General features: G+C 40.7%; 1 protein-coding gene across 1 annotated transcript in view; it reads right to left on the bottom strand.

Annotated features, from left to right (window-relative positions):
- Window positions 1–165: 165 nt before the first annotated feature.
- Window positions 166–24,353, bottom strand: part of LGI1 (leucine rich glioma inactivated 1) — a 38,978-nt gene continuing 14,790 nt past the window's right edge. Inside the window, exons 3-8 of the mRNA XM_080823296.1 lie at window positions 19,045–19,116; window positions 18,878–18,949; window positions 7,548–7,619; window positions 4,363–4,532; window positions 3,923–4,087; window positions 166–1,351 (exon numbers count right to left, since the gene is read on the bottom strand). Coding sequence (XP_080679422.1) covers window positions 516–1,351; window positions 3,923–4,087; window positions 4,363–4,532; window positions 7,548–7,619; window positions 18,878–18,949; window positions 19,045–19,116 — 1,387 coding nt within the window. The 3' untranslated portion in view covers window positions 166–515. The remainder of the gene's footprint in view (window positions 1,352–3,922; window positions 4,088–4,362; window positions 4,533–7,547; window positions 7,620–18,877; window positions 18,950–19,044; window positions 19,117–24,353) is intronic.

Below are 24,353 nucleotides of genomic sequence, written 5' to 3' on the forward strand. Positions count from 1 at the left end.
TGATAAACCTTTTCATCAATCTTGGGTAATGAATATCAGTGTTTCGTCTTCACTCCTTATTCACACCATAAGATCTTAATCTAAACATAACCCTATTGTATAAACTATTTCCTCAACATACGGTCACCGAGACTAAAACAACTGTAAATAATTACCTTTGGGATATGAAAGAAAATGTAAACATTTTATTTGGCAGTTTCTGAACACATGAATAAATAAATGGAAAAGTACATATTAATATTTCTTTTTGGAGTAACAGATACCATTAAACACTTATTTACACATCTTCACTGCAAAGAACAGTCACACAATTCAATTTTGTCTTATAAAAGGTCACTTCCCACACCACTGGACTGGACAGTTAAGGATGGAGATACTGGTAGTGCTTGGTTCTACAGTCTCAATGTTTGAAAGGCATTCATTTGCAAGTGTGATAAGAAGAGTCATCATGCATTGAGTTCATCCGGATCATGTACTGTAGAAAGTTTCTGCTGGCAGCCACAGAATTTGGTGTGTCATGCGCTTAAGTCAACTATGACATGTTTGTAAATCTGTGTATTTCCCTTAAAACTGGAAGCAAAAAGAAAATTACGCTTATTAATGGACACATGCGTGAATGATCTTGGTGCTTGAACATTTAATTCCTGAAATTTCACAAATTTGGCTTTCTCTGCATCCCAGTTATACACTTGCGTAAAGGAATAATCACTTCCAAGAATTGCATATTGGTAGTTATTTATCTGAAGAGGTTGGAACACCATGGATCCTCGTGATGGCATCCTTTGAATGTCCTGAAAGGAGGAACCTCCCCATTTCATTACTTTGGAATCACCAATGAATCTTGTCAAGCAAATGTACACGTCACCTTTCACCGAGAAGTGCTTGACAGCATAGACGTCCTCCATGTTAGGGATGTCCGTTTGGTTAGTGAACAATTGCGTTGCTTTGTTCCACTGATAGATTACAGGACGCTGGGAGCTACTAGACAGGATTAAATGAGGCGTTCTGAGTGTCTGAGGTGTTCTGGCTATTTCTAGATATTCCACATCAGTGTCCCTGTACCACGCATGTAAGGATTGATGGGAGTAGAATCCATTTCCATTCCATTTATAAATGGTAGTAAAACCAGCTTTTGAGCTGTCAGCAACAACAAAGTACCAGTTGTTTTCAATCTTGAATGTTTCAATGTCATTCGGTTTTCGGATTTTGAGAATTTCAATATCCTGGATTTTTATAAATTTATTTGCAAAACTGTCTCGCTTATAGATGTGAGAGCCGCCAAACAGCTGGGCCACAATAACATAGAGCTGAGTTTCAATGACTATAGGCTTGCACACTACAGTGGATGTGCCTAGGAAAAGACAAATGAGAGATTAGTTGGATGGCCATCCTCTTTTGCAGCATGTGAACATGCAACCTGAAGCCATACAACTTCCACCAAAATCAGCCTGGAATAAGGATTTCCTTGGCAAGGAAAGATAGGCAAGGCCAATCTCCAAGGCCCAATGGCAGCAGGACCCTGAGGTTCTGTGCCTTTGTGCCTCACGGGGCCTTGTTACCAACAACTGAGTTGTCAAGTCACATCCAACCTTCACTAGACACGGCTACTGCCCAAGTTTTCTCCTCTCACTACTTGCAGAAAGAAAGCATTGCTTTCCCTGACACATCATGAGTTAATTACAGTAATTCTAGTGAAAACTGCCACTTATTGAGCACCAGCTCTGTGCTTTGCCAAATCATCTCATTAAAAATTCCCAACAATCTGAAGAGATAAATATTATCCTTCCTTTTGCAGATGAGCAGACAGAAACTCAGACAGGTTCAGTGGTGCTAGGAGAAGGCAGAGTTGGGATTCAAACCCAAGTCTACCAGCATCTCTATGCTTTTAACCCAACCTGTAGGGAGGTGAGCTATTCTAGGGCTTCTGACTTGGGCTAGGATCCCACAAGTTCCTAGAACCACCCTACAAAGTCTTGAGCAGTGATGTGGGTAGCCCATGATTCTACCTGTAATTGGTTTGTTCCTAGTGTGAAAGTGTTCTTGCTCTAAAAATAATGCGATTTTCCCCTAGGAAAGGACAGAGATGCTATTTGTCATTTTCCTGAAGCTTTAGGCTATTGGTGGCAAGAGAGAAGACAAGGAAGAGAAATTTTTGAGAAAAATGAAAGAGGGTTTAGTCATAAGTGATACTCCTGAGAGTTATTTTGAGAAATTTCAGAGAACAATACGGATCAGTGTCTTTGCTCAGTATATCCTTTTAGTAAGAGTTTGGCATTTATCAGGAAATATAAAAATCATTTATCAGTAAATATTGACTAGAGGAAGCTTGGCTCTAGGAAATCCAAAGCAAGCAAGTCAAATCTGGGGCCCAAGCCTTTTCTAACTTTAGGAGCTCCAAAGCAGTAAGTTCTGCATCAGCTCTTTCTACTAATTGGTGAAATTATCCTATTTGTGACCCTTTTCAGAACTCAACTGGTCGTGTGACTTTGGGAAAATCACTTAACTTCTCTGGAATTCAGTTTTCTCTTCCTCCGTACAATGAGGGTTTGGCCTAGATCAGGAATGGCCACTAGACTTCAACCACGTATCAATATTGATCAACTGATTAGTTGGAAAACTGTGCTGAGAAGGATTCGTAGTCCTGTCTGCGCTCCATAAGCAAGAGCACCGTGATGGATTAGCGATGTCTTTCTGGGGTAAAGGAGGTCATAATGATTGCATATTGAGTATATATTTGTCATCTTAGATGAGATGATTCCTCTGAAAGTCTGCATATATGTGATTCATTTCTCCTTCAAGTATTCATCCTAAGATTCATCTAGAATAATTGATGGACTATACACAGGTAAGAAGAACCTGGTTTAAACTGCACAAAGCTGCTGCAGTCCATTGGAAAATTGAGGGCACTTTGGGAGAAAGGGAAGCATGACCTTCCTCCTTGAGAAAGAAGGAGGTTTCTGGGAGGACCTCAGTTTGGAGAAGATCTCTTCACCTGGGCACCTTAGTCTCAAGCAAGCCCCAGACCTGTCTTGATCCTGTAAGCAGTGGGGCTGACAGCCATCAACACAACTGAATTATAACCCTTCCCACCCAAGAAGTGTAATCTTTTACATGGAGGTTTGAATGCTCTCAGGAACAGATTTAAAGGTATTAGAAGCTAAAGCTGATGGAAACATTTTAGAGTGAGGCCCATATTCTAACTCATTTAAAAACCATTAAGTTGTTGAAATGAGAAGAAAAATTAAGAGGTCACATAAGTAAAAGTTTTCATGGAAGAAAAGTGGTTCCCAAGGTCAAATTAAATGCACAAAACACTGGAAAGAGGCTTCATCACTGCTAGACTTCTCAGGGCCTCTAATGCATAATTATTATGAATCTCCAAGAGGAGATATGGTTCACAGATTTATTGGACCAAAACCCCTTTTTGTGACAAGGAGTACATTAACATTTTGAGGGGGTCACGTTGTACAATAGAGCTTGTGACTCATTGATCTAAAATAACATCTTTATTTTATAGATAAGAAAAAGGGAAGGCCCAGTGAGGGTGAGTGGCTCACCCAGCTGGTTTGTGGCAGAACCTAGATTAAAACTCATGATTCCTAGTCCAATACTTTTCTTTTGAAGAAAAATAATCCACTTTTATTTAGCATTTACTATGCTACGTTCTATGCTGTTTCTTGAATATGTGATGACATTATGAATACATTATCTTCAACAACCCCATGAGTTAAGTATTATTATTTCCATTTACAAGTCAGGAAATCAAGGTTTAGTAAATCCCCAATCATTTAGTAAATGGTACAGATGGGGACTAAAGGACTCTAAGCGTGGCCAAGCAATCCCCATGCCAATTGTCTTTTTCTGTTGCCCTTGGTCCAACCTGCTTAACTTCCTATTCAAAATACAGTCAGGTTTTTCATACCTGTAATGTTGTCATAATTTCGGAAGGTCTTTTCTACGTGGTCCCATTCAAGGAAAATGCACTTTCCGGTAAAAGGCTGAGCAATGACTACATACTCGTCGTTCATATAAGAAAAAGTATCTATGGACAGTGACTGATAAGGCAGGTCTTGAGACTTTGCAAATTCTGCAAAAACAGGAAATGATGATGAATAACTGTGTGCTAATGCTTCATTCCTTGGCTAGATCTCAAACATCCTTAAGAGATACATTTATTTAAGAGAAATAGTAGAATGATAATTTTACTTTGCTTTTAAACCTACAAAGTTTTAATGCTTTATCATAAAAAATTAAAATTGGTCGTTCTGTTTTTAAAGATATTAAAAATATCAATTCCTGCACACACACAAAATGTAGCCCTTATTTTAGCTTTATGAGGTGGAATGATTTGGAATACATTGCCTGTAATGATGCAATCAAAATCCTTGGGCGAGAGACTATTGATTTTGCGCTTCTTGTATTCTGGGGGACCTTCACAGTAGATGTCTTCAACAGTTGCATTGGTGTGGTCCAACCATTCCACTAGCCACTTGAGTTTACAGTCACAGTTAAATGAATTCCCTCTCAGGTCCCTGAAAGACAAACTTCAGTTGATTTTGCTGTATGAGGGTCCTACCTACACAGGTATGACCTCTACCTCAGCAATTAACATATGCAGATTGCTTTTTCCTGGCTTTACATCATGGTCCATCATCTACCTTGAACGTGACTGACAACTCACTTTGAATTCAGAGATATCCCACAGTGAGTGCACTCTTGAATGCCACCCAGTCAATAGAACCTCATAAATTATTCCTTCTTGGATCAAAGGCAGCTCTGTTTAGAGCTGTGCTCTCCATAGAAATATAGTGTAATACATATGTAATTTAAAATTTTGTAGGAGCACCTGAGTGGCTCAGTCAGTTAAGCGTCTCCCTTCAGCTCAGGTCATGATCTCAGGGTCCTGGAATCAAGCAGAACTCTCTGTTCAGTGGGGAGTCTGCTTCTCCCTCTCCCTCTGCTCCCACTCATTCTCTCTCTCTCTCATTTAAATAAATAAATAAAAACTTTAAAATTTTTTTCTATATTTCTAAAAAAAGTAACAAGAAATAGGTGACAATTTTAATAATATATTAAAATAATTTGTCATTTATTTTTAAATAATATATTTTATTTAATATCTCACACAAATCATTTAGCTGTATAGCCAACAAATATTATTAATGAGGTATTTTATACTTTTAAAAAATATTAAATCTTTATTGTTGTTTTTAAGTTTATTTATTTGTCAGAGAAAGAAAGAGCACAGGTAGGGGGGCAGCAGGCAGAGGCAGAGACAGAGGGAGAAGCAGGCTCCCTGCTGAGCAGGGAGCCTGATGCAGGACTTGATTCCAGGACCCTGGGATCATGACCTGAGCCCAATGCAAACAGTCAACCAACTAAGCCACCCAGGCATCCCAAAAATCTTAAGTCTTTGGAGTCTAGTGTGTATTTTACACTTAGAGCATAACTCAGTTTGATGCTAAATTTTCATCAGAAGTATGCGATCTGTATTTAGATTTCATAAAAATTATACTCAGAAAAAAATAGTTTCACACATCCAAGTTGTTCCAAACATAATTAACTTTTGCAATAGCTGAACTGAGAATCAGTTTTTCAATTTAAATTTAGTTTTCTACTTAATTTTTTAGAAACTAAGTATAAATTTAAAGCTTTGTTCCTTAGTTACACTAGGAACACTGCTCGGTGACTACATGTGTGGCAACCATATTGGACAGAGCAGGTCTAGAGGACAGAATATAGTGCTTATTATATCATATTTAATTAAATCAAGCGAACTATTTGCTTTTGTTCTTTCTCACAGATGTAATTCATCCTGATCCCATTCCATGGTCTACAAATTCAATTTTAATAGGAAATGACTTTGACACACCAGAGTTAACTCAGACATCCAGCAGCTCATGTCTGTAATAAACTATACAGCACAGATCGTTTAAATTTCCACATATGATCCTAACTCACCAAATTTTATGTTTATTTGCATTGCTTCTGTTCAGAAATTCCAGCTCCTTCCTAAAACCCTTCTTGGTCACACAAAATTCCCAAGATAGGTATTGCCTAGTCTTCACACAGCACACAAATAATTTTTAAATGTTGAAACATTTAAAAATGTTTTTTGGGGATACATTCAAGAAAACCAAGAAATCCATGAAAAGACAAGCTATCAAGGATCCTTATACTTAGATAATTCTTGGTTTAGGCATATTAGAGTAGGCCCAAGAGGCTAAACCCATTACGGGATTTCCTTAGAGACTGAGCCAATTTCAAGTGGGTTCTTTGTTGTTGTTGTTTTGGTTTTTGCTCATGTGTGGTACTGGCTGACAGAAGGATGGGCCAGAGGACGATGTCCAAATAAGCCGTATCCCCAAGTCTGCCATGGTATATCATCTAACTTCCAAGACCTTCCCAGGACTGACTTTATCTCCCAAGAATATTCTGACCCCAAATAATGACTGGCAAGTTTTCTGGGTGATTGTAAACCAGAACGGCTAACTGTGATCTGTCTGAGACTTTTTGGAAGTGTCTTCCTTCTGGTACTCTCTTGCAAATAAACCATCATTCAGGACTTGGGGTACCAGGCATTGAGGAGGGGCTGGGGAAATACCACAAGGAACAAAGAAAGTTTTTCATTAGCTTACTGATTTGAAGTTAAATACTAGGTTTAGGAGAAAATACTTGACTCAGATCTTTTGTTATTGGAGAAAAGTTGTTTTGAACATATATTCTATAGAAAAGTACCTGAGTTGATAAAAAAAACTTTGTGTTTACATGTATTCTTTCATTTTTCCTATATCTACCTTATAACCATTTAAATACCCTTCTAATGTTTGGAAGGCACTTAATGAAGCTAAATTGCTTTTGAGAGAGTTAGGCATATATTACTTGCTTTGCTTACACCAAAATATACAAATTCCTTACAAAGATCTTTCACTCTGAGGCTTAAAAGTCAAAGTTTGAAAGCTCTTTTGTTTGAAAAAGGGTCAAAAATAATTAAGTTCATTCCCTTCCTGGGGCTTAAGCCAAATTCCTGGGGATTAAGCCTAGAGTTGTTGTTCAGTCTAAGGAGAGAAAAGGCAAACTTGCCTCCCTTCCCCCACTTCCTGCTCCATTTCTCTGTTGACTGACCAACCCATGGGTGTAACCTTTCATCTGTACTCGGTCAGTTTCCCAGACTCCTTTATGTTTTTCCTTTGTAGCCCCATTTCCTGGCCCTCATGAGAAAAAAGGCATCTTGAAATCTCACTTGGGGCCTCCTCTTCCCACCCCCTCAAAGTCCCTTATCAGCACTCCCACCCATAAGACACACACTTTGCCCCATGGAAAGTCTGGGCACTATATATTCAGAATATAGAATATATATTTTGAGTCTTTACTATAGAAGACTCAAACATTAGTTCAAGTACATTTAAAATTTAAGCAAATTTAAAATTTAAATTGTAAAATTATAATTTAATTTTAAAGCCAATTACAAATTCTAAAAATTAATACCAAGTTTCTTTGTTAACTATTGTAAATTAATTAATCAGTGATTTCTTAGGTCCTCTTACACATTTGTTAAAGAATCCAGGCCTTTGAAAATATCTTTTGGGAGTGTCTGGAGATTGTTGTTTGCGAGGCTCCTGGAAAAAAAAAGAGTGATGTAAACTGTAATCAAACTAAATAGATGCATTTTATGATAAAATTTAATTATGAATCCTTTTTATTCTTTCCTGACTACACTAAATTACTTGCAGTACCTTTTTTATTTCTTCTAAGATACTACTCAGATTCCCACTATTGTGTATTCAATACTTGGTCTCTTTGCTTCAGTGCTCACTCAGTATTTATGGCATTTTCTATGAATTATGGCAAAAAAGAAGCTAACAAACCAGTAACAAAGTGGTATTGGACATTGATCTTTTTATGTAGAATGGAATATGAGACTTATACTCTTAGACATTCAGTCTAGGGGATGTGTCCCAAATGATGACTAACTAAATGGGTGACAGTGCCCATTTCATCTCACACTCAGCCTGCCCCGCTCCTCTCTCTCTCCTTCTCACTTGCTCTAGACAGTGGCCAAACCCCCAGCTAATAGTGCCAATAGCTCTAGAGTTTGGGGACCTGTCTAACCTATCCCCCTGCCAGCACATCCTTTTTTCTTTCGAAAGCATATACTCCCTTTTTATATTTTTCTTTTCTTTTAGTTCCACTCATTTGACCTCAGAAAACAACTTTGTCACACATGTCCATCCATCCATCCATCCATCCATCCATCCATCCATCCATCTTCTTTAAACATTTCCTTTCCTTTTCTTCCAGTTCTTATCTTACTGCACAGGAACTGTTTTCTCTTTCTCTTTCTATTTGTTCTTTCATGAGTCACTAGAATAATTCTAATCAAAGCTAATGAGTAAGGAGTAGTCCTGATGGTATCAAGAAAAGGGAAAAGTGTCCATATTGCAGAAGTGTGGACATAACAAGGAGTAGGAAGGGTTGTAGACTCTGATAATTTTCTATTTTTAACCAGTAGTGTGTGTGTGTGTGTGTGTGTGTGTGTGTACCCATATCTGTTATATACTTTTCTTTTTTTTTTTTTTTTAAAGATTTTATTTATTTATTTATTTGACAGACAGAGATCACAAGTAGGCAGAGAGGCAGGCAGAGAGAGAGGGGAGGAAGCAGGATCCCTGCCGAGCAGAGATCCGATCCGGATGCGGGGCTCGATCCCAGAACTCTGGGATCATGACCTGAGCCAAAGGCAGAGGCTTTAACCCACTGAGCCACCCAGGCGCCCCTGTTATATACTTTTCTAATGAAACTTTTTCACACACAAAAAATAAAAACTAAACTGAAACAAAAAGAGCGTACATTGTTGGCCTCCAAAGTCCTTGAAAATTCTCTCAAATTCCATTTAAAAGACTCTCAAAACTCTTCTGTCTTCTACCTGCTCTAATTCATATGAGATTTCTCAATTGCAAACATTCAAGACTTTTAAAACCTATTTTTAAGTTAATTATGTTGTTTTCTTGAATTTTAGAAATTATGACTAGGTTGGAAACCTCTTTTCAATGACCCTTGGAACATAAGAATGGGAACTGAATCAGAATGTTCCAGTCTCAATGACCGTCTATTATGTAAAGAAGGGCACTGCTTTGGAGCCATTCTGAGCTTGGTTTGAATTCTGACGCCACCACTTCCTGGCTGTGTGACTTTAATTCTGAATCTTCTTCAGGACTCAATATTTTCATTTTTTTAGGGGGAGGTGATAATACCTCATGTCACAAGATAGTTAGGGAGAGTAGATAAGATAACTCCGGATGGTACCTGGCATCTGGTCTATTCTCAATAAAGGGTGGCAGGGAGGAAGGGGAGAGGAAAAGAAGAAGAGCTTGCCTAAGAAATAACATTTAGGAAACTGGCCATATGAAAGAAACACTCTGACTGCAGTGGTATTAGGATTAATAAGATGTTGCTAAAGAAGACTTTTCAAAGATTTTGTTTATTTATTTGACAGAGAGACACAGCGAGAGAGGGAACACAAGCAGAGGGAGTGGGAGAAACAGGCTTCCCCCCAAGCAGGGAGCCCGATGTGGGGCTTGATCCGGGAACCCTGAGATCACAACCTGAGCCAAAGGCATACGCTCAACTGACTAAGCCACCCAGGTGCCCCATTTTTTCCAAATGTATTTTTTAAAGATTTTATTTATTTATTTGAGATAGAGAGTGAGAGAGAACATGAGACAGGAGAAGGTCAGAAGGAGAAGCAGACTCCCTGTGGAGCTGGGAGCCTGATGCAGGACTCGATCCCAGGACTCTGGGATCATGACCTGAGCTGAAAGCAGTTGCTTAGCCAATTGAGCCACCCAGGCACCCTAAAGACTTTTCAAGAGAATGTCTCTATAATTCACCTTTCTGCCTAGTGGTTGAAAGAAGAGAACTCCTTGTGTCTTGGTCTAGTCCTGAATCACTCCCAAGTTATGTGTCCCAATTTATTTTCTAGCACGATGTGTCTTAAAGTTCTCAGGCGAACTTCTAAGTGGATGAAACCAGCTACAACTGGTTGTAAGACACAAGTTTGAAGGAGGCTGGGTCACAGGACAGCGGGCATGCAATGAAGAAACAGTCAATTCCTGAATTATTACTGCCAGCAGGGCTGCCCAGGAAGAGGCACCATGTTTGCAATGCTGCCCAAGGCAGTTCTTTTATTTTTATTATTTTTTGCAAGGTAGTTGTTTTTTGAACAATGAGCAAATTTGGGAGTTCTACTTCCTTCCCAGAGGATAGAGCTCTAGGCCTCACATACCCAACATGAAGGCCAACCACAGAAGCAGCTGCTAAGACACGGACTTGGAGCTACAAGACTTTTGGGGTGGAGAGACATCATGACAAGATGGGCGACTTTTAAGTCAACAAAATTGGGGGCTGGGGCTGATGAAGGCAGGCTGGCCTTCTTGGGCTGTAAAATGAGGCTTTATGCCTTTTGAGGGCTTCTTGTAACAGGGAGGCTCTCACTCTGGGGACCAGAGGGTGGCGGTGGCAGAGCACTACGAGGGGTGCCAGAGGCAGAAATGGTGGATGGATTTACCGCACTTAGTGTGACTTGTTTCCCTGTTCCATTGCCAAAATTCAGTGAAATCTGACTCACAGTGGACTGTTTCTGAAAAAGGTAGGGTGGAGCTTCACGCCTAGGTTTGATGAGAAGTAGGCAGGAGAAGTCTGCCTGGACTCATAAAAGAGGCAGAACCATGAGGAAGTAAGACCCAGAAAAGAGAGGAAGGCTTCCGAGGCCCAGGACGAGGAGTTGAGACAGCTTCCCAAAAGTCTTTGGCAGGCCTCGGTGACAGGGTTACATTTGCATAAGAAGAAAGCAGGTAGCAGGGACTGGAGCAGAGAATGTTTTAGGAAAACAATGCTGATAAAGCTGGGAATTACTCTGCAAAACAAATGTAAAGAGCCCTGATATAAATCACACTTCCACTGGGGGCCGATGGGTCAATAGTGAAGGATACATAGGGCACATAGGAGATCAGCAGAATCTGCAAAGTTAAGAAGAGAACGATGAAATGCCTCCACATGTTAATTAGCTGGCCAGTTAAGAATATTTACCAATTTACCAAGTGAAGAGAGTTGGAATTATTTTGAGACCCACTTCCACTGGGGAAAGATATTTCATCTAGCATTATCCGTAGAAGAGAATTGGAAACAACCTACATGTCCATTAATAAGGGATTGTGTAAATAAACGATGGTTTATACTTAACATGGAATGTTTTGCAGGAGATTTTAAAACATGAAGTAGATCTCTATGATTTGACACAGAATGATGCCTAAAAGAAAAAAAAAAGGTAAATTGGAGAGTAGGATATAGAGGGTAATCCCACCTGAGGGGGGAGAATGCATGTGTAACAATGCATAAAGAAAGGTCTGGAAGGAGAATCATTTTCTTACATTTGGTATATTTCACTTTTGCTATATAAACATCCAGATTGTGAGAGGTTTTATCATCAAGCATGTATTATTATTTTAAATTCAGAAGAAACAAAGAATAAAGTTGAGGTTTTAAACAGACGCCATTGCTTAGTATTTGTGTATGGAATGGTTCTGTCCAGTGAAGATTTAGTGATTCTAAATCAGTTATTTTACTTCACTCACAAAGTCCCAAAGTTACCGGGCTGGAGTGTGAGGGACTGTCAGGGTCAGCATGCAGGGGTCTGAGTGGTCCGATGATGTCTCATTTTTCTCACAAGATTCCCACATGGCATCAGGCCCTCATCGTCTGGGGAAATTAAAGACTGCAGTCAGTCCAGACTTGGAGCCATTCCTCTGGGTTCCTTGCCTCAGCTGAAACTCAGCTTCGAGGGGGGACTGGAGCTTCAAAAATCATCATGGGCATCTGAGGGCTTAAGGTGTGTTCTCTTAGGGGGTGGGGATGCGGGTGAGGGGACTCCTGAGGGCTCTGCGCCAGAGCTGCCAGGAAGGAAAAGTAGCAAGTCCCTGATGCTCCCTGAAGCCTGCTCAGCTTTGGTCGTTAGATGGTAAGAGTGAAGATCTGGTGCCTATGGGTTAAACAGCTGGAGAGACTGAGATAGCATTTCATGGGTTAGGGTTGGGGTTTTTAGGCTTGATGTTAGGATCGTTTGATTCTTCAGATTCCATCTCTGTATTGAGTCTTGCTACCGGAAGGCAAAATGGACAATCTAACGCATTCAATTTTTTTCACTTTCTCCTTTCCCTCCATTGTCCTCCCAGCTTCACAGAGTAACAGCTTCATGTCATTATTCCCTTTCCCCTAATAGATGCCCTGGTTGAAACATGTTCTGTGTCTTTTGTAAAACTGGCTGTCAGTCTCGTCCTTAGCATCACTGAGAGCAGTGTGGTGGTTTGGGGTCCGGCTTGGTCTCAAGTGGACAAGGGCTTCCATCTGAGCATCCTCATTCTCAGGAGTGTGCCTTTTCCCAACTTAATTTCACCTCTCTTGGTTTCTGTCTCTTTATCTGCAAAACTGAGTAAAGAATACCAATTTCCTTTATTGTGAAAATTAACAGACAACTGCTAGTATTTTTTATATACACACTACTGAAATGGATTCCAGGGAAAATTTTGGCATCTGCAGGTGAATATTTAAGCCTTATGTCAGATAATCAAGACTATAAAACTAATCTGTTTCTTTGTTATTGTCAAAACCAGTGATATTTAATGCCTAAGCACTTTTAAATGCTCAATTCAGGAGCTGAGATCATCTATTCTCTTTGCCTCTCTGAGTAGACAGAACTCTATGCCTTAGTATTTTTAAGTGTCCCATCATTTACTGATCAATATTATATATATTAGTGATATATATATCACTGGCACATATATATATATTTTCTAATATTTGTACACACACATATATATATACACATGCATACATATATACTAAATATGTAATAATGCTTACTATTTCTTCAAGAAAATTTGGAAAGTGTAGAAATTATTTTTTTAAAGGATGAAATAATAATCGTCCTGGAAGAAGTAATCACTATTAAGATTTTGTCATATTTTTCTCTCACTCATTACTACAGAGTTCATCTCATGAGGGATATTTATGTGGAAAGCAAGTGATTCCAGAGAGACATGCTACTGGTCCTGAAGGTCTAGAGACCTTCTTCTCTTCCCTATTTCTTTCTGGTCCAGAGTGAGATGGCTTGAAAGAGTGTGAGCCTGAATTGGTGTGGGGGACCTCCTCCTTCTTCGAAAGTCTGCTAGGTATGCAAGGGTCAAATCAGTGCTGGATTTTGAAACGAAATACAAGTATTGTTAGGAAGAAGACAAAGACAAATTAGAAGGCTGATGGAGAGAGAGGCAAGGAGTGGGACGTGGCCACCTGAGCTGTCAGGAAAAGTCATTCTGCGTGTGGTATGACTGAAGGGAATCCTGGCAAGCATCCAAGCCGACCCCTTGCCTGCCCATCCTCTCCAGGGCTCTTTGGATTGGGGAGCAGCCGGGGGTGGGAGTAGGGGAGGGATGTGGAGGGGGAGGTGGAAATGACATGGTCCAGGAATGACATATCAGGGTTTGAGCTCTGGCTGTTTTCTTTTCTCCAAAGTGAACGATCACTTGGTCAGAATCATCTACAAGTTCTATTCTAGCTCTTAAATCACATCTTTATGCTTTTCACCATGAAAGGCTATGGCTTCATCTTTAATAATTAGGAAATGATATGAGGAGAGTCAACACCCTAAGCCGTGCCATTTAGAGACAATGAATTTGACCAGAGGTTTTGGTAGGGAGTAGGAGTGCCCTGGAATGTTTGAGGCGGGAGCGGACAGACCGATCAGCAGGAGTGAAGAGGAGGCAAGGGAAGGTTTGAGGATGTATTTCATCCATGTTAATTTTTTCTAGGTTGATTCAGTAGCAAGTCCTGGAAGGATGCTCTTCTTACCACCAGATTCCTAGTACCTGGCACAAAGTAAGCCCTCAGTAGATACTTTGAAAGGAATGAATGAATGGGGCAGGCTGGAATGGAGGAGAGGAAGGGCAGCAATCTAGACAAAGAAGAGAGTGGAGGAGACTGCTTAGACCCCTTGTACCGAGACACTGAGTTAGGAAGAAAGTGCAAACCCTGTGAACTGCCCTTGCCACCCACCTGCCCCCGTCCCATGGACCTGCTGCTCACAACATGCCCTCCTGCCTCATCGCCTCCCCATGGCAACCATTCCAAAGCAATGTGGAGGCTCTTTAAAGTGTGCCTTCCACGAAGCATGAGAAACATTCTTTAAGACACAAGGAAACTGTCCAACTGAACACTAGCTGCCTTGAAACTAGCTGAGTGGGGTCAAGCATTCCCAATGGCAGACAGTCTGTCCTTCTCAGCAGAGGGGATGACCATTCCCTCCACTTTGGTGTCTTCCTGGTTTACCTGAGAAAACCTCTGATGATGACTGTGGAACCTACTGGAAAGTCTCCTCCCTGAGGCAGAGCAGACTGGCTCCAACAGCACGTTTGTTTCAGTGCCGCCGGGCTCTGCTGCTAAGAAAGCAGCGCCCACAGCCATCTGGGGTGCTCCCAGCCTCCCTGCCGTGCAGATTCCCAGCTGCAGTCGGTGTCTCACTGAATTTGCGGAGGTTCAAGTGCAGTTATTTTTAATTTCATACAGAATGTTTAAAGGGGATGAAAACACTGCAGCATTTGGAATCCTGATCCAGGACCCACAGAGGTTAGGCAGGCCATTTTAGTTGATTTTTCTGTAACGGTGTTTCCTGCCTACCAGGCTCTGTTCTAGGCGCTTTGCATAGATTTACTCATTTGATCTTAGGACAATCTTAGGAGCGAGGTACTCCTAAGCACCTTCTTCTCTCCTGTCTCCCTGTTTTTACAGATTATTGTTATCACTCCCATTTTACCCATAAGGAATTCAGAGGCCCAGTGAAGCTAAGTGACCTCCTGATATCTCACAGCTGTCAGGCTTGAAACCCAGGGGGCCTGGTGGCAGAGCTCACCCTCAGCCACTATCCTGCACTGTGTCTCTACCTGTATGTCATTGTGAAGGCTGAAATGAAGACATCCTGCCTGCCTGACTGGGGACACAAAGGCACCTTGAGTTTGGGGACTGCTATATGCACCTTTTGGGCCCCCCCACTTCTGAGCAACCAGCAGGGGCTCTGCAACACATCTAGATTGATGACAGTTTTCCCCAAATATTTTTAGACATGCATGCCAACAGTCCTGCCCCTACTGGGCCTTAGTCACAGTGACACATACGTGATACCAAAGGAAATCATTACCAAAAAGGCTCATGGGTATTAGCAGAAAGTAATACATAATGTTTAGAGACTTCTGTCATCATTGGCCATAAACTATTTTTAATGCATTTTCACCCTGTAATTTCAAAAGTAATACACAGCCAGCAGAAAAATTCAAACCTTGTTGATATATATAAACTATTCAAACATTAACGTTGAACACATATAACATAGGGACAGTAATTCAAAATAAAGTAATAAATAGAGGGTCCCAGGATTTGACTGGCATTGTAAGGACTGAAATGTAAGGAATTCTCCCTTTTCTGAAAGCTAGCTTGAGGGGAAGGGAGTATATATAGTAAGTTGTTTATAATTCTCTTTTTAGGAGTTAAGTCTCCTGAGATAGGTGTGTAAGAAAGCGAGATAAGTTTGTTGCTTCCTTAGGAACTAATTGCATCTGTATGAAGGCTCAGGTAGGCCCCTTGACGCAGCTTCAGTGTTAGGCCGGAGTGGGAACCAGGGGAATCTAAAGCTATAGGTCTCATTCCAATTATTTGTGCTTAGAGACTAAAATCGAGGCTAGGGCCCCTGTCTTCCAGATCTTCTTCTTCCCTAGTCATGTGTGCCCCTCAGACTATGTCCTGTGGAAGGATCCAGGCAGCTCAATCAAAATTTTCTGTCCCTGCTAGAACTGACTTGGTGGAGAGGGCATGAGACATCTAATTAAAGACCCCAGGAAACTTCTGCCTTTACCACTACTTGCTGGGGAGCAGCTTAAATGCAGGGTGCACCCCCATGTTCTCATCTGTCCACAGGGGCAGTCTACGCCCTCTTTTGTAAGGTCACCAGGAGACTATAATGAGGTCAAGAATATGATAGAGCTTTGTAAACTTCTTCTCCGGTATATGCAATTTAGAGGGTCAGATGATAACTCCTCGCTGATTCCTGTTTGCCTTTGATTGGGAAGAGCTGGTCTCAGGTGGAGGAAGGTGCTCTTTAAAGCCTAGAATCTTAAAAAAGAAACTAAATAGCTCAAACAAATGTCAGATTTATTTATAGGTGGTAAATAATGGAAAGCTGACTTGATGTGCTGAGCAGTCAGAGGGACATTTGGTTTTCAAATCCTCCCTACCCATCTCTCCTTGAAAGGAAGAAAGGAAAGGAGAAAAGAAAGAAGGAAGGAAGGAAGGGAGGGAGGAAGGGCATTTTGAAGAACAGCATAATTAATAAGGAGAACATAACTTGGGGACAAAGGCACTCAGTGAGAAAATATTTGTTTGTCTAATTGCTCCTGCCAGACGGAGCTCCCCCAGGTTGGAACTGGATCTTATTCATCTTTATGTGGCACTTCCTAGAGACTATTTAGGATGAACCATATGGCACTGCATTTTTGTAGATCAAAAACAGTCTAATACTGGCAATGCCATATGAGTCAACCTAAGTGTTAGATGAAGATGCGAGAGACGTAAGGGTCATATTCACTCAGTCAACTTTAACCTGTTTCCTCATAACACCTCCTTCCCACCTCTAGCACCTGGTCAGAGAGGTTGGGCTTCCCTTTCACTGTCTGGCCCTTAAGATTCATGCTTCTCTTTTTGAAGACTGACTTTGGTGTTCCCTTGAGCTTGATAATGTCTGGATGCTAAGCACATGTTATACCAGTGTCCCCTTCTTATAAGAGGCCTCATTAAGACCCAAATTTCAATTCCCATTTCATTTAATGGACCTAACAAACAAAACAGTCTCCAGTCAAAGGAAATAGATGTTCTTCATCAGGGTGTTGTGTAGATTTTTTTCCTTCTCCCTTTGCTCTCCATCTCCCCCCACTTTGCTTCCGTTTTCTTTTCCCCTTCTTTTCTCCCTTTCTCTATCTCTCCCTTCATTAACCCTTCCGTCCATCCTTTTCCCCTTCCTTCCATCCATTCTTGCTTCCTTCCTCCTTTCCTTCTGGGTCAGGTAGTCCTTTAGACTGGAGAGAAGATACGCTTGAGTGAACCAATGGGAACAGCAGACTTACATCACGAGTTCCCTGAGAGGACACGTGGATCTTACATACTTCCTTCAGCCCTTGAGGATGCTGAGTACCAGACAAAAGCTCTGTCGAGTAGGACTTATGTGAATTAAGCTGCTCTCAAGTTGAGGTCATGACTTCTATTTCTCCTTCCATATATTTGTATGTTTTTTATTATTTTCTAAACAATGGTGTTTGGCAGTGTTTGGCTCTGTGATAAAATGGCATTAACATGTATACCATACACAGCTATTTCTGTATCACATTACAGCATCGATGTGTAATGCAGCAAAGCAGACGTTTTTCATTATAATGCCTTTTTACAGAAGACTTGAAGGGTTAATGATTTATGTGTAATACATCTGGCCATCAGGGCCGCTTACTGTAAATCCAAACAACAGTTGAGACAAGGTTTGGTGAGAGGAAGTGTTAAGTCCCTATGGACACACCAGAATGTAGACCCCAAAGATAAGTATTTTTGTCTACCTTGTTCCCTGCTGCATCCTGGGGCTTAGAACAGAGCTGACAGTGAGGTGTTGTGAGGGAGCACGTTAAAGTTGACAGAATGGCATCGGGATCTCCTGCATCCTTGTCTTAACACTAGTGAGACACATATTAGGCACTTGAAAAATAGTCCTAAATGGATGAATAGCCATTGCAGTTCAACTATTGAATTGATGTTATAATCCTGTAACTATTCAGCTCAGTAGTCACATATCCCCTCTAGGTCTCTGTTTTCTCATTTCTAAAATAGGGATTATTGTACCTATCTGGCAGGATTGTTGGGAGGATTAAATGAAAATCCATGTAAAGCAAATTGACCGGCAAAATAGTAGGCACTTAATAAATGCTAGTGCCTTTTCTTTCCATGCCCTCTAGCCTCCTTCAAAATGGATGTGTGTGTGTGTGTGTGTGTGTGTGTGTGTGTGTGTAGGGGAGATGGGAGAGGCTCGAAGAAATAAATGATTTCGTTTATGTTTTCCAGGGCTTTCCAACCTCAACCCTATGCCATTTCAGACTGGATATTTCTTTGTTGTGGGGGCTGTCCTGTGTATTGCAGGGTGATTAGGAGCATTGGTGCCCTCTACCTGCCAGATGTCATGGCCCCAAGTTCTGACAACCAGATTGTCTCTAGATATTGATGAATGTTCCCTGGGAGGCAAAACTGTCTCCCGTGAAGAGCAACTCTTATAGCAATAGTCATCCATTGAATAATTAAGTATTCCATTTATAAACAAATTGTTCAGGTACTGTGTAGACATTGCTGGTGGTTATAGTATATGTTTAAATGTATATAAGGTCAGGGCTTACACAGAAAAAGAAAAACAGCACATATCAAATTAAGCTATACAGTCAAACCATAACTATCCGTGAAGTGAGTAATGATGTAGATAATAAAAAAGTTATTTCAGTCACACAACTTCCCTGCATTAGATTGTTTTTCCTAATTATCGTTAGATTAGGCTAATCATATTAATAGTGATCAGTTTCCTGGAACTGCACTGGCTGATGACAGAGAGATATGGCACATGCACATGGAGAGAAATCATTTGGGTTTCTTAAATTTTCATGGACTACCCATGAAGTGGGTGTTTGACCCACAGATTATCAAACTGCATTATCCATTAGTAAGCTTAAAAAGTAATAGCAACATTCATACTTACAGGTGAATTAAAGACTTTAGTCCCCGGAAAGTATGTCTTGATATGGACTTGATGTTGTTGTTTTCTATGAATCTGCAATAGGTTATAATATTTGTTGTCAGACAGCTGTAGGAAGCTGAGAGCACTTGTCCTGAATCATTATTTTAAAAAAAATTTTCTTTACTTACAAATACTCTAGATGTGGAAGACCAATAAAAGCATCATCACTGATCACATCAAAGGAGTTCGATGTGAATAATCTGCCCAGAAAAAGTACACAATGAAAATGGTTAACCTGACAGATTGTCAATCTTTGCTGCTGTTATCTCTTAGAGAAATGAGTGAGAGTTGTGTATGAAAAAGTGGACATCTGCCTTTTACAGTGTTATTTATTTAGGTAATCTTTGCAGCCTTTTTTTTTTTTTAAGATTTTATTTATTTATTTGACAGACAGAGATCACAAGTAGGCAGAGAGGCAGGCAGAGAGAGAGGAGAAAGCAGGCTCCCTGCTGAGCAGAGAGCCCGATGTGGGGCTCGATCCCAGGACCCTGGGATCATGACCTGAGCCGAAGGCAGAGGCTTTAACCCACTGAGCCACCCAGGCGCCCCTGCAGCCTTTTTTTTAATACCCTAAAATATCTCCTCATTAAATACTCATCGAGAGAGGCTTTATGGCCCACTTCTCACAGTGTGGATGTCACAGGCCTTGGATAACATTTTGAAATACAACTGGACAAGTATGACAGTCAAAGCAGCCAAAGCAACATTTTGCACATTAGCACAACAAAGACACTAACAGAATCTTTCCCTCTTGCTCAAGAAACTTTTAGAACATTCTGATCAGTTCATACAATGGTGCCTCAAGGTATTAAGCCTGGAAACCTTGGAAAAGTAGCTCCATCAAAGCCTAGTTGTGCTTTGATATCTAATAGTAGATAAGCCATTAACATTGGCTCAATGAACATCAACTAAACTTCTTAGAAAATAGGACAGGCTGAAGATGGGAAACAATGAAGCTTAAAAAAGGTATTAGATCCATTTTATTACTAACTAGTTGAAAAGAACAGTTTCACTTGGATACATTTATTTGCAATTTCAAAATAAAAAAAAATTGAAATTACTGATGAAAAGGAACATCAACCAGCGGTCCCAACATTCTGTTGAACAATTGGGAAGAGTTGTCAGTTTCTGAATGGGATATTTAAAAGAGGTGGTTGTAGGCCAAATAATACAAAGGGTGGGAGTTTTTTTGTTTGTTTTTGTTTGTTTTTTTAGAGTGAGTTTTAATTTATGAAATTCATTGGCTAAAGTGTTGATACAAGCTAAAAATAAGGTTTTAAATGTACTGATGACAATTTTATACCTCGGTTTAAGTGATGTTCAGTCTACATATTAAGGTTCTTGTGTGGGGGAACCTCTTATTCCACTTATAACTATTATCCAAAATGTGACCCTGGTCACAGACGAGACCAAATGTTTTACTTAATTTGACAATTCGTGCCTCATACCTACCATTTAACTGCACTATGTAAAGTCTAATATTCTCTGTTAGTAACCTTTTTGACTTACTTTTGAAGTCTAGGATTAAAAATAATTGCTACTAACCAGCTTGGTGACTTTGCCTCTCTGTGCCTGTTAACTAAGGAGATTAAAACTAAGGGACCTCACTTTCTGAACATTTATGAATAACTTATTTGACAGCTGGGATTGCTTTAGAACAGTCAGAGAAGAGGAAAGCAGTGGGTTAGAGATGAATTGAGCATGATCGATAATCTTTGAACGTAAAAGATGGGTACATGGAAGTGAATCTTACTATTATCTCTACCTTTATTATTTTTTTTAAAGATTTTATTTATTTATTTGACACAGAGAGAGAGAGATCACAAGTAGTCAGAGAAACAGGCAGAGGGGGAGGGGGAAGCAGGCTCCCCACTGAGCAGAAAGCCTGATGCAGGGCTCGATTCCAGGACCCTGAGATCATGACCCGAGCTGAAGGTAGAGGCTTAACCCACTGAGCCACCCAGGTGCTCCTTATCTCTACTTTTATATATGCTTGACATCTTCTATAAAAATGGGGGAAAACAGGAACCAAACAAATAAAACTAGATGATCTGTTCCATTTCTTCTTAAGCTATCAATCCTGGAGTGATGTTGGGTTTTCTATCCCTCCTCCATCATATGCAAATCATTCACTAGGCTCTGAAAAGTCAACACCAATGAATAATGATGCATATTAGATGCTTGTAATTATTAAAAGAAATTCAAAGGTTTATGATTTCAGTCCAACTTTGGCAATTGTTTCTTCTTATTTCATGGTTCTGGAAAGCAACAAGATTGCTCAGGTTTACTCCAAAGTAAGCTCACATCCAAAGCCTTCTTTAGGTTCCAGATTTTTGTTTCATTCTGTATAGGCATTATCAAGGATGGAGAGAATAGAATAAGGTAAAATAGATACAGAGCAATACCTCCCATGCTCACTGGTTTACAAACTGTCTCATGGTTGGACTAGCCACTTCAAAGCTGTATACTTCAAGTCGCCAGAAGAAATACTTTTCAGCACCAGCTCCCCTTATGTTGAAAGCAGATGCAAAACAGAGCGGGAAATGGGTATTAGTGGGCAGCACTTGCCCACACATGTCAGGGAAGTAAAACAGAGAATTTCCACTAGAATTTGTACCTGCTTGTTCATTGCTTATCCCTAGCACCTGTAACATTGTCTGCCCCATAGTGGACACTGAATAAATATTTGTTAAACAAAAAAGGAATTCACTTTACATTAAATTCTTGTCGATGCTACATTACTAGATTGAATGTTCCTTAGTGCAGGGATTTACCCTTATTTGCTTTTCTGTCCCCAGCCCTGATCACAGTTCCTGGTTAAATAATGCTTGTTGAACTAGATTTCAAGGATCAAAATCTCTGGCTAAAGCTGAAACTACATGCAAAAGTATGAATGAATCTCACAAACCTAAGTTGAGGGAAAGAAACCAGAACACAATAAAGTATATCATATGTGATTTCACTTATATAAATTAAAAAAAAACAGTAAAACTCATCTATACTGGCAGAAATCAACATAATGGTTACCCTCAGAGGTGGGTAGTCACTGGAAAGGAGCCCAAGGTGAGCCTTTCGGGTAAGGATAATGCTGAGTTTCTCGACCTGGATGCTGGTTACAAAGGTGTTCTTTATAAAAAAAACATGGTGGTGGGGAGGGAGGAATGAATAGGCAGAGGAATTTTAGGGCAGTGAAAACACTCTGTATGATACCATAATGATGGGCACATGTCATTATATATTTGTCCAAACCTGTAGAATGTACAACACCAAGAGTGAACCCTAATGTAAACCAGGGACTCTGGTGATGATGTAGGTTCATCAATTGTAACAAATGTCCTACTCTGGTGGCGGATTTGGTAATGGAGGAGACATGTGAGGGTAGGGGGTATACGGGGAATCTCTGTGCCTTCTCCCCAATTTTGCTGTGAACTTAAAGCTGCTCAAAAAAATAGTCTTAGGGGCGACTGGGTGACTCAGTGGTTAAACGTCTGCCTTTGGTTCAGGTCCTGATCCCAGGCTCCTGGGGTCGAGCCCTGCATTGGACTCCCAGCTAAGTAGGAAGCCTGCTTCTCCTTCTCCCACACCCCCTGCTTGTGTTCCTCCTTTCGTTGTCTCTTTCTATCAAATAAATAAATAAAATCTTTTTTAAAAAGTCTTAAAAAACCATCGAGATAAACCCTTAAGATATATGCACTTTTCATTGTGTATATTTCAATTAAAAAGTTTCTTAATAAAAACAAGAAAGATAATAAGGTAATAATGAATATCTTAGTCTTTTGATTCTATATTCAATTGTAGCTTTCTTTTTTTTTTTTTTAAGATTTTATTCGTTTATTTGAGAGAGAGAGAGTGAGAGAGCATGAGCAGGGGAAGGGCAGAGGGAAAGGGAGAAGCAGACTCCCTGCTGAGCAGAGAGCCCCAATGCAGTACTTGATCCCACAGCCCTGGGATCATGACCCGAGCCGAAGGCAAATGCTCAGCTGACTGAGCCACCCAGCATTCCTACTGCTTCCTAATTGTGAAGTTTTCTATGGACAAGGATTCCGTGGACAAAGATATATAAAATTTATATATACACAATAAATATAGTTGAGCAGGCTATCCATTTTATTGCCTTATCTATACTTAAAAAGACTAAAAATCATGTTCTATAAAGAGGGTAAAACTCTGATCCCTAATTTTTATGAATTTCTTGGAAATATGTTTGATTTCAATATTATGACTTGTTGTTATTGACCCAGATATTAAAGAATCCCACAGTTGCTGCTAAAAGGAAATTATGCCACCTGACACCATCTTCACATGCGACAGACCTGGAGAGGACCAAGGTGGCCATGTTTTATAGCACATGACCTATGTCCCTTCCCACAGATTATTAGGGCAAGAAGGGCTTGGGTCTTCATCCAGGGTAGCTGATTCTGAGGTGGGTCAGCCTCCCAAGGCCCAAATGTCCTGGCCCAAAAAGGCTAGTTGGGTTAACAATGAGTCCCCTTCTAGGGATTCGGAATCAGCATAGATGGAGCCAGCCAGCAGAAGAGCCGAAGGAGAAAGGATGCCTCAGGTTTAGTCAGCTCCATGGCATGTAAAGTGTGTGCAAGCCACACTCAGGAGAGGGCAGAATGTGGAAGAGGCCTCACAAAGAGAGGGAAATGTTGGAGCAGTGGGGATGCCTAGATCTGTGTTCAATCCCAAGCCACTGCTTCTCAATCTTGGTTGCAGTTGGGAATGACCTGAGAAACTTTAAAAATACTGATACCCAGTTTTGCCCGAGGGGTTCAAGTTAAATTCTACGTGTGGGCTGTAGCCTGGGCATTGGAATGTTCAAAAGCTCCCCAGGTGACTCCCCAGGTGCAGCCTGGGCTTTCCTTCTGGGTCAGTTTCCCTAGACCTGTCCCCCTCCTTTACCTGTGCCACCAAGAGAGCAGTCAGCTCTCCTTGCAGGAAGTCTTGTTGGAGTGGTGGCTCTGGACATGGAGGTGCTGTGGACTATCCTGTCCCCATAACTACATGTAGTAAGAGTCTGCAATAATATGACTCAGATTTGACAATCATCCTCACAATAGCATCATGGAAGGGTTGGTGGGGACCAGTGTACCATGTGAATGAACTTGGTACTCTGAGCCACAAATCAGAGATCTGGATCCCATAGACTTTCCAATCAGTCATCCTGTGGATTTGTCTGGAGATAGTGTAGAATATGCCCTTCACTCCTGGTCTTGTGGGAGCCTGTGAGGTCTCTGCCATTTCCTCTATTTTCGGCAAAGGAAAACACCAGGCATTTCCCTGTGGAGTTTTGGTGGAGTTGGACACAGGGATGTGCAATGAGCTATCTGTATCTCACCACCAAAGGTGATGCACTTACATCTCTTAGCACCCTCACAAATTCAGTAGGAAAAGGAACTACAGGAAGAATGGGGAGGACTTTTTCTCCCTCTGC

This window comes from Martes martes (genome assembly GCF_963455335.1).
Source record: "Martes martes genome assembly, chromosome: 14".
In the NCBI taxonomy this organism is placed as follows: domain Eukaryota; kingdom Metazoa; phylum Chordata; class Mammalia; order Carnivora; family Mustelidae; genus Martes; species Martes martes.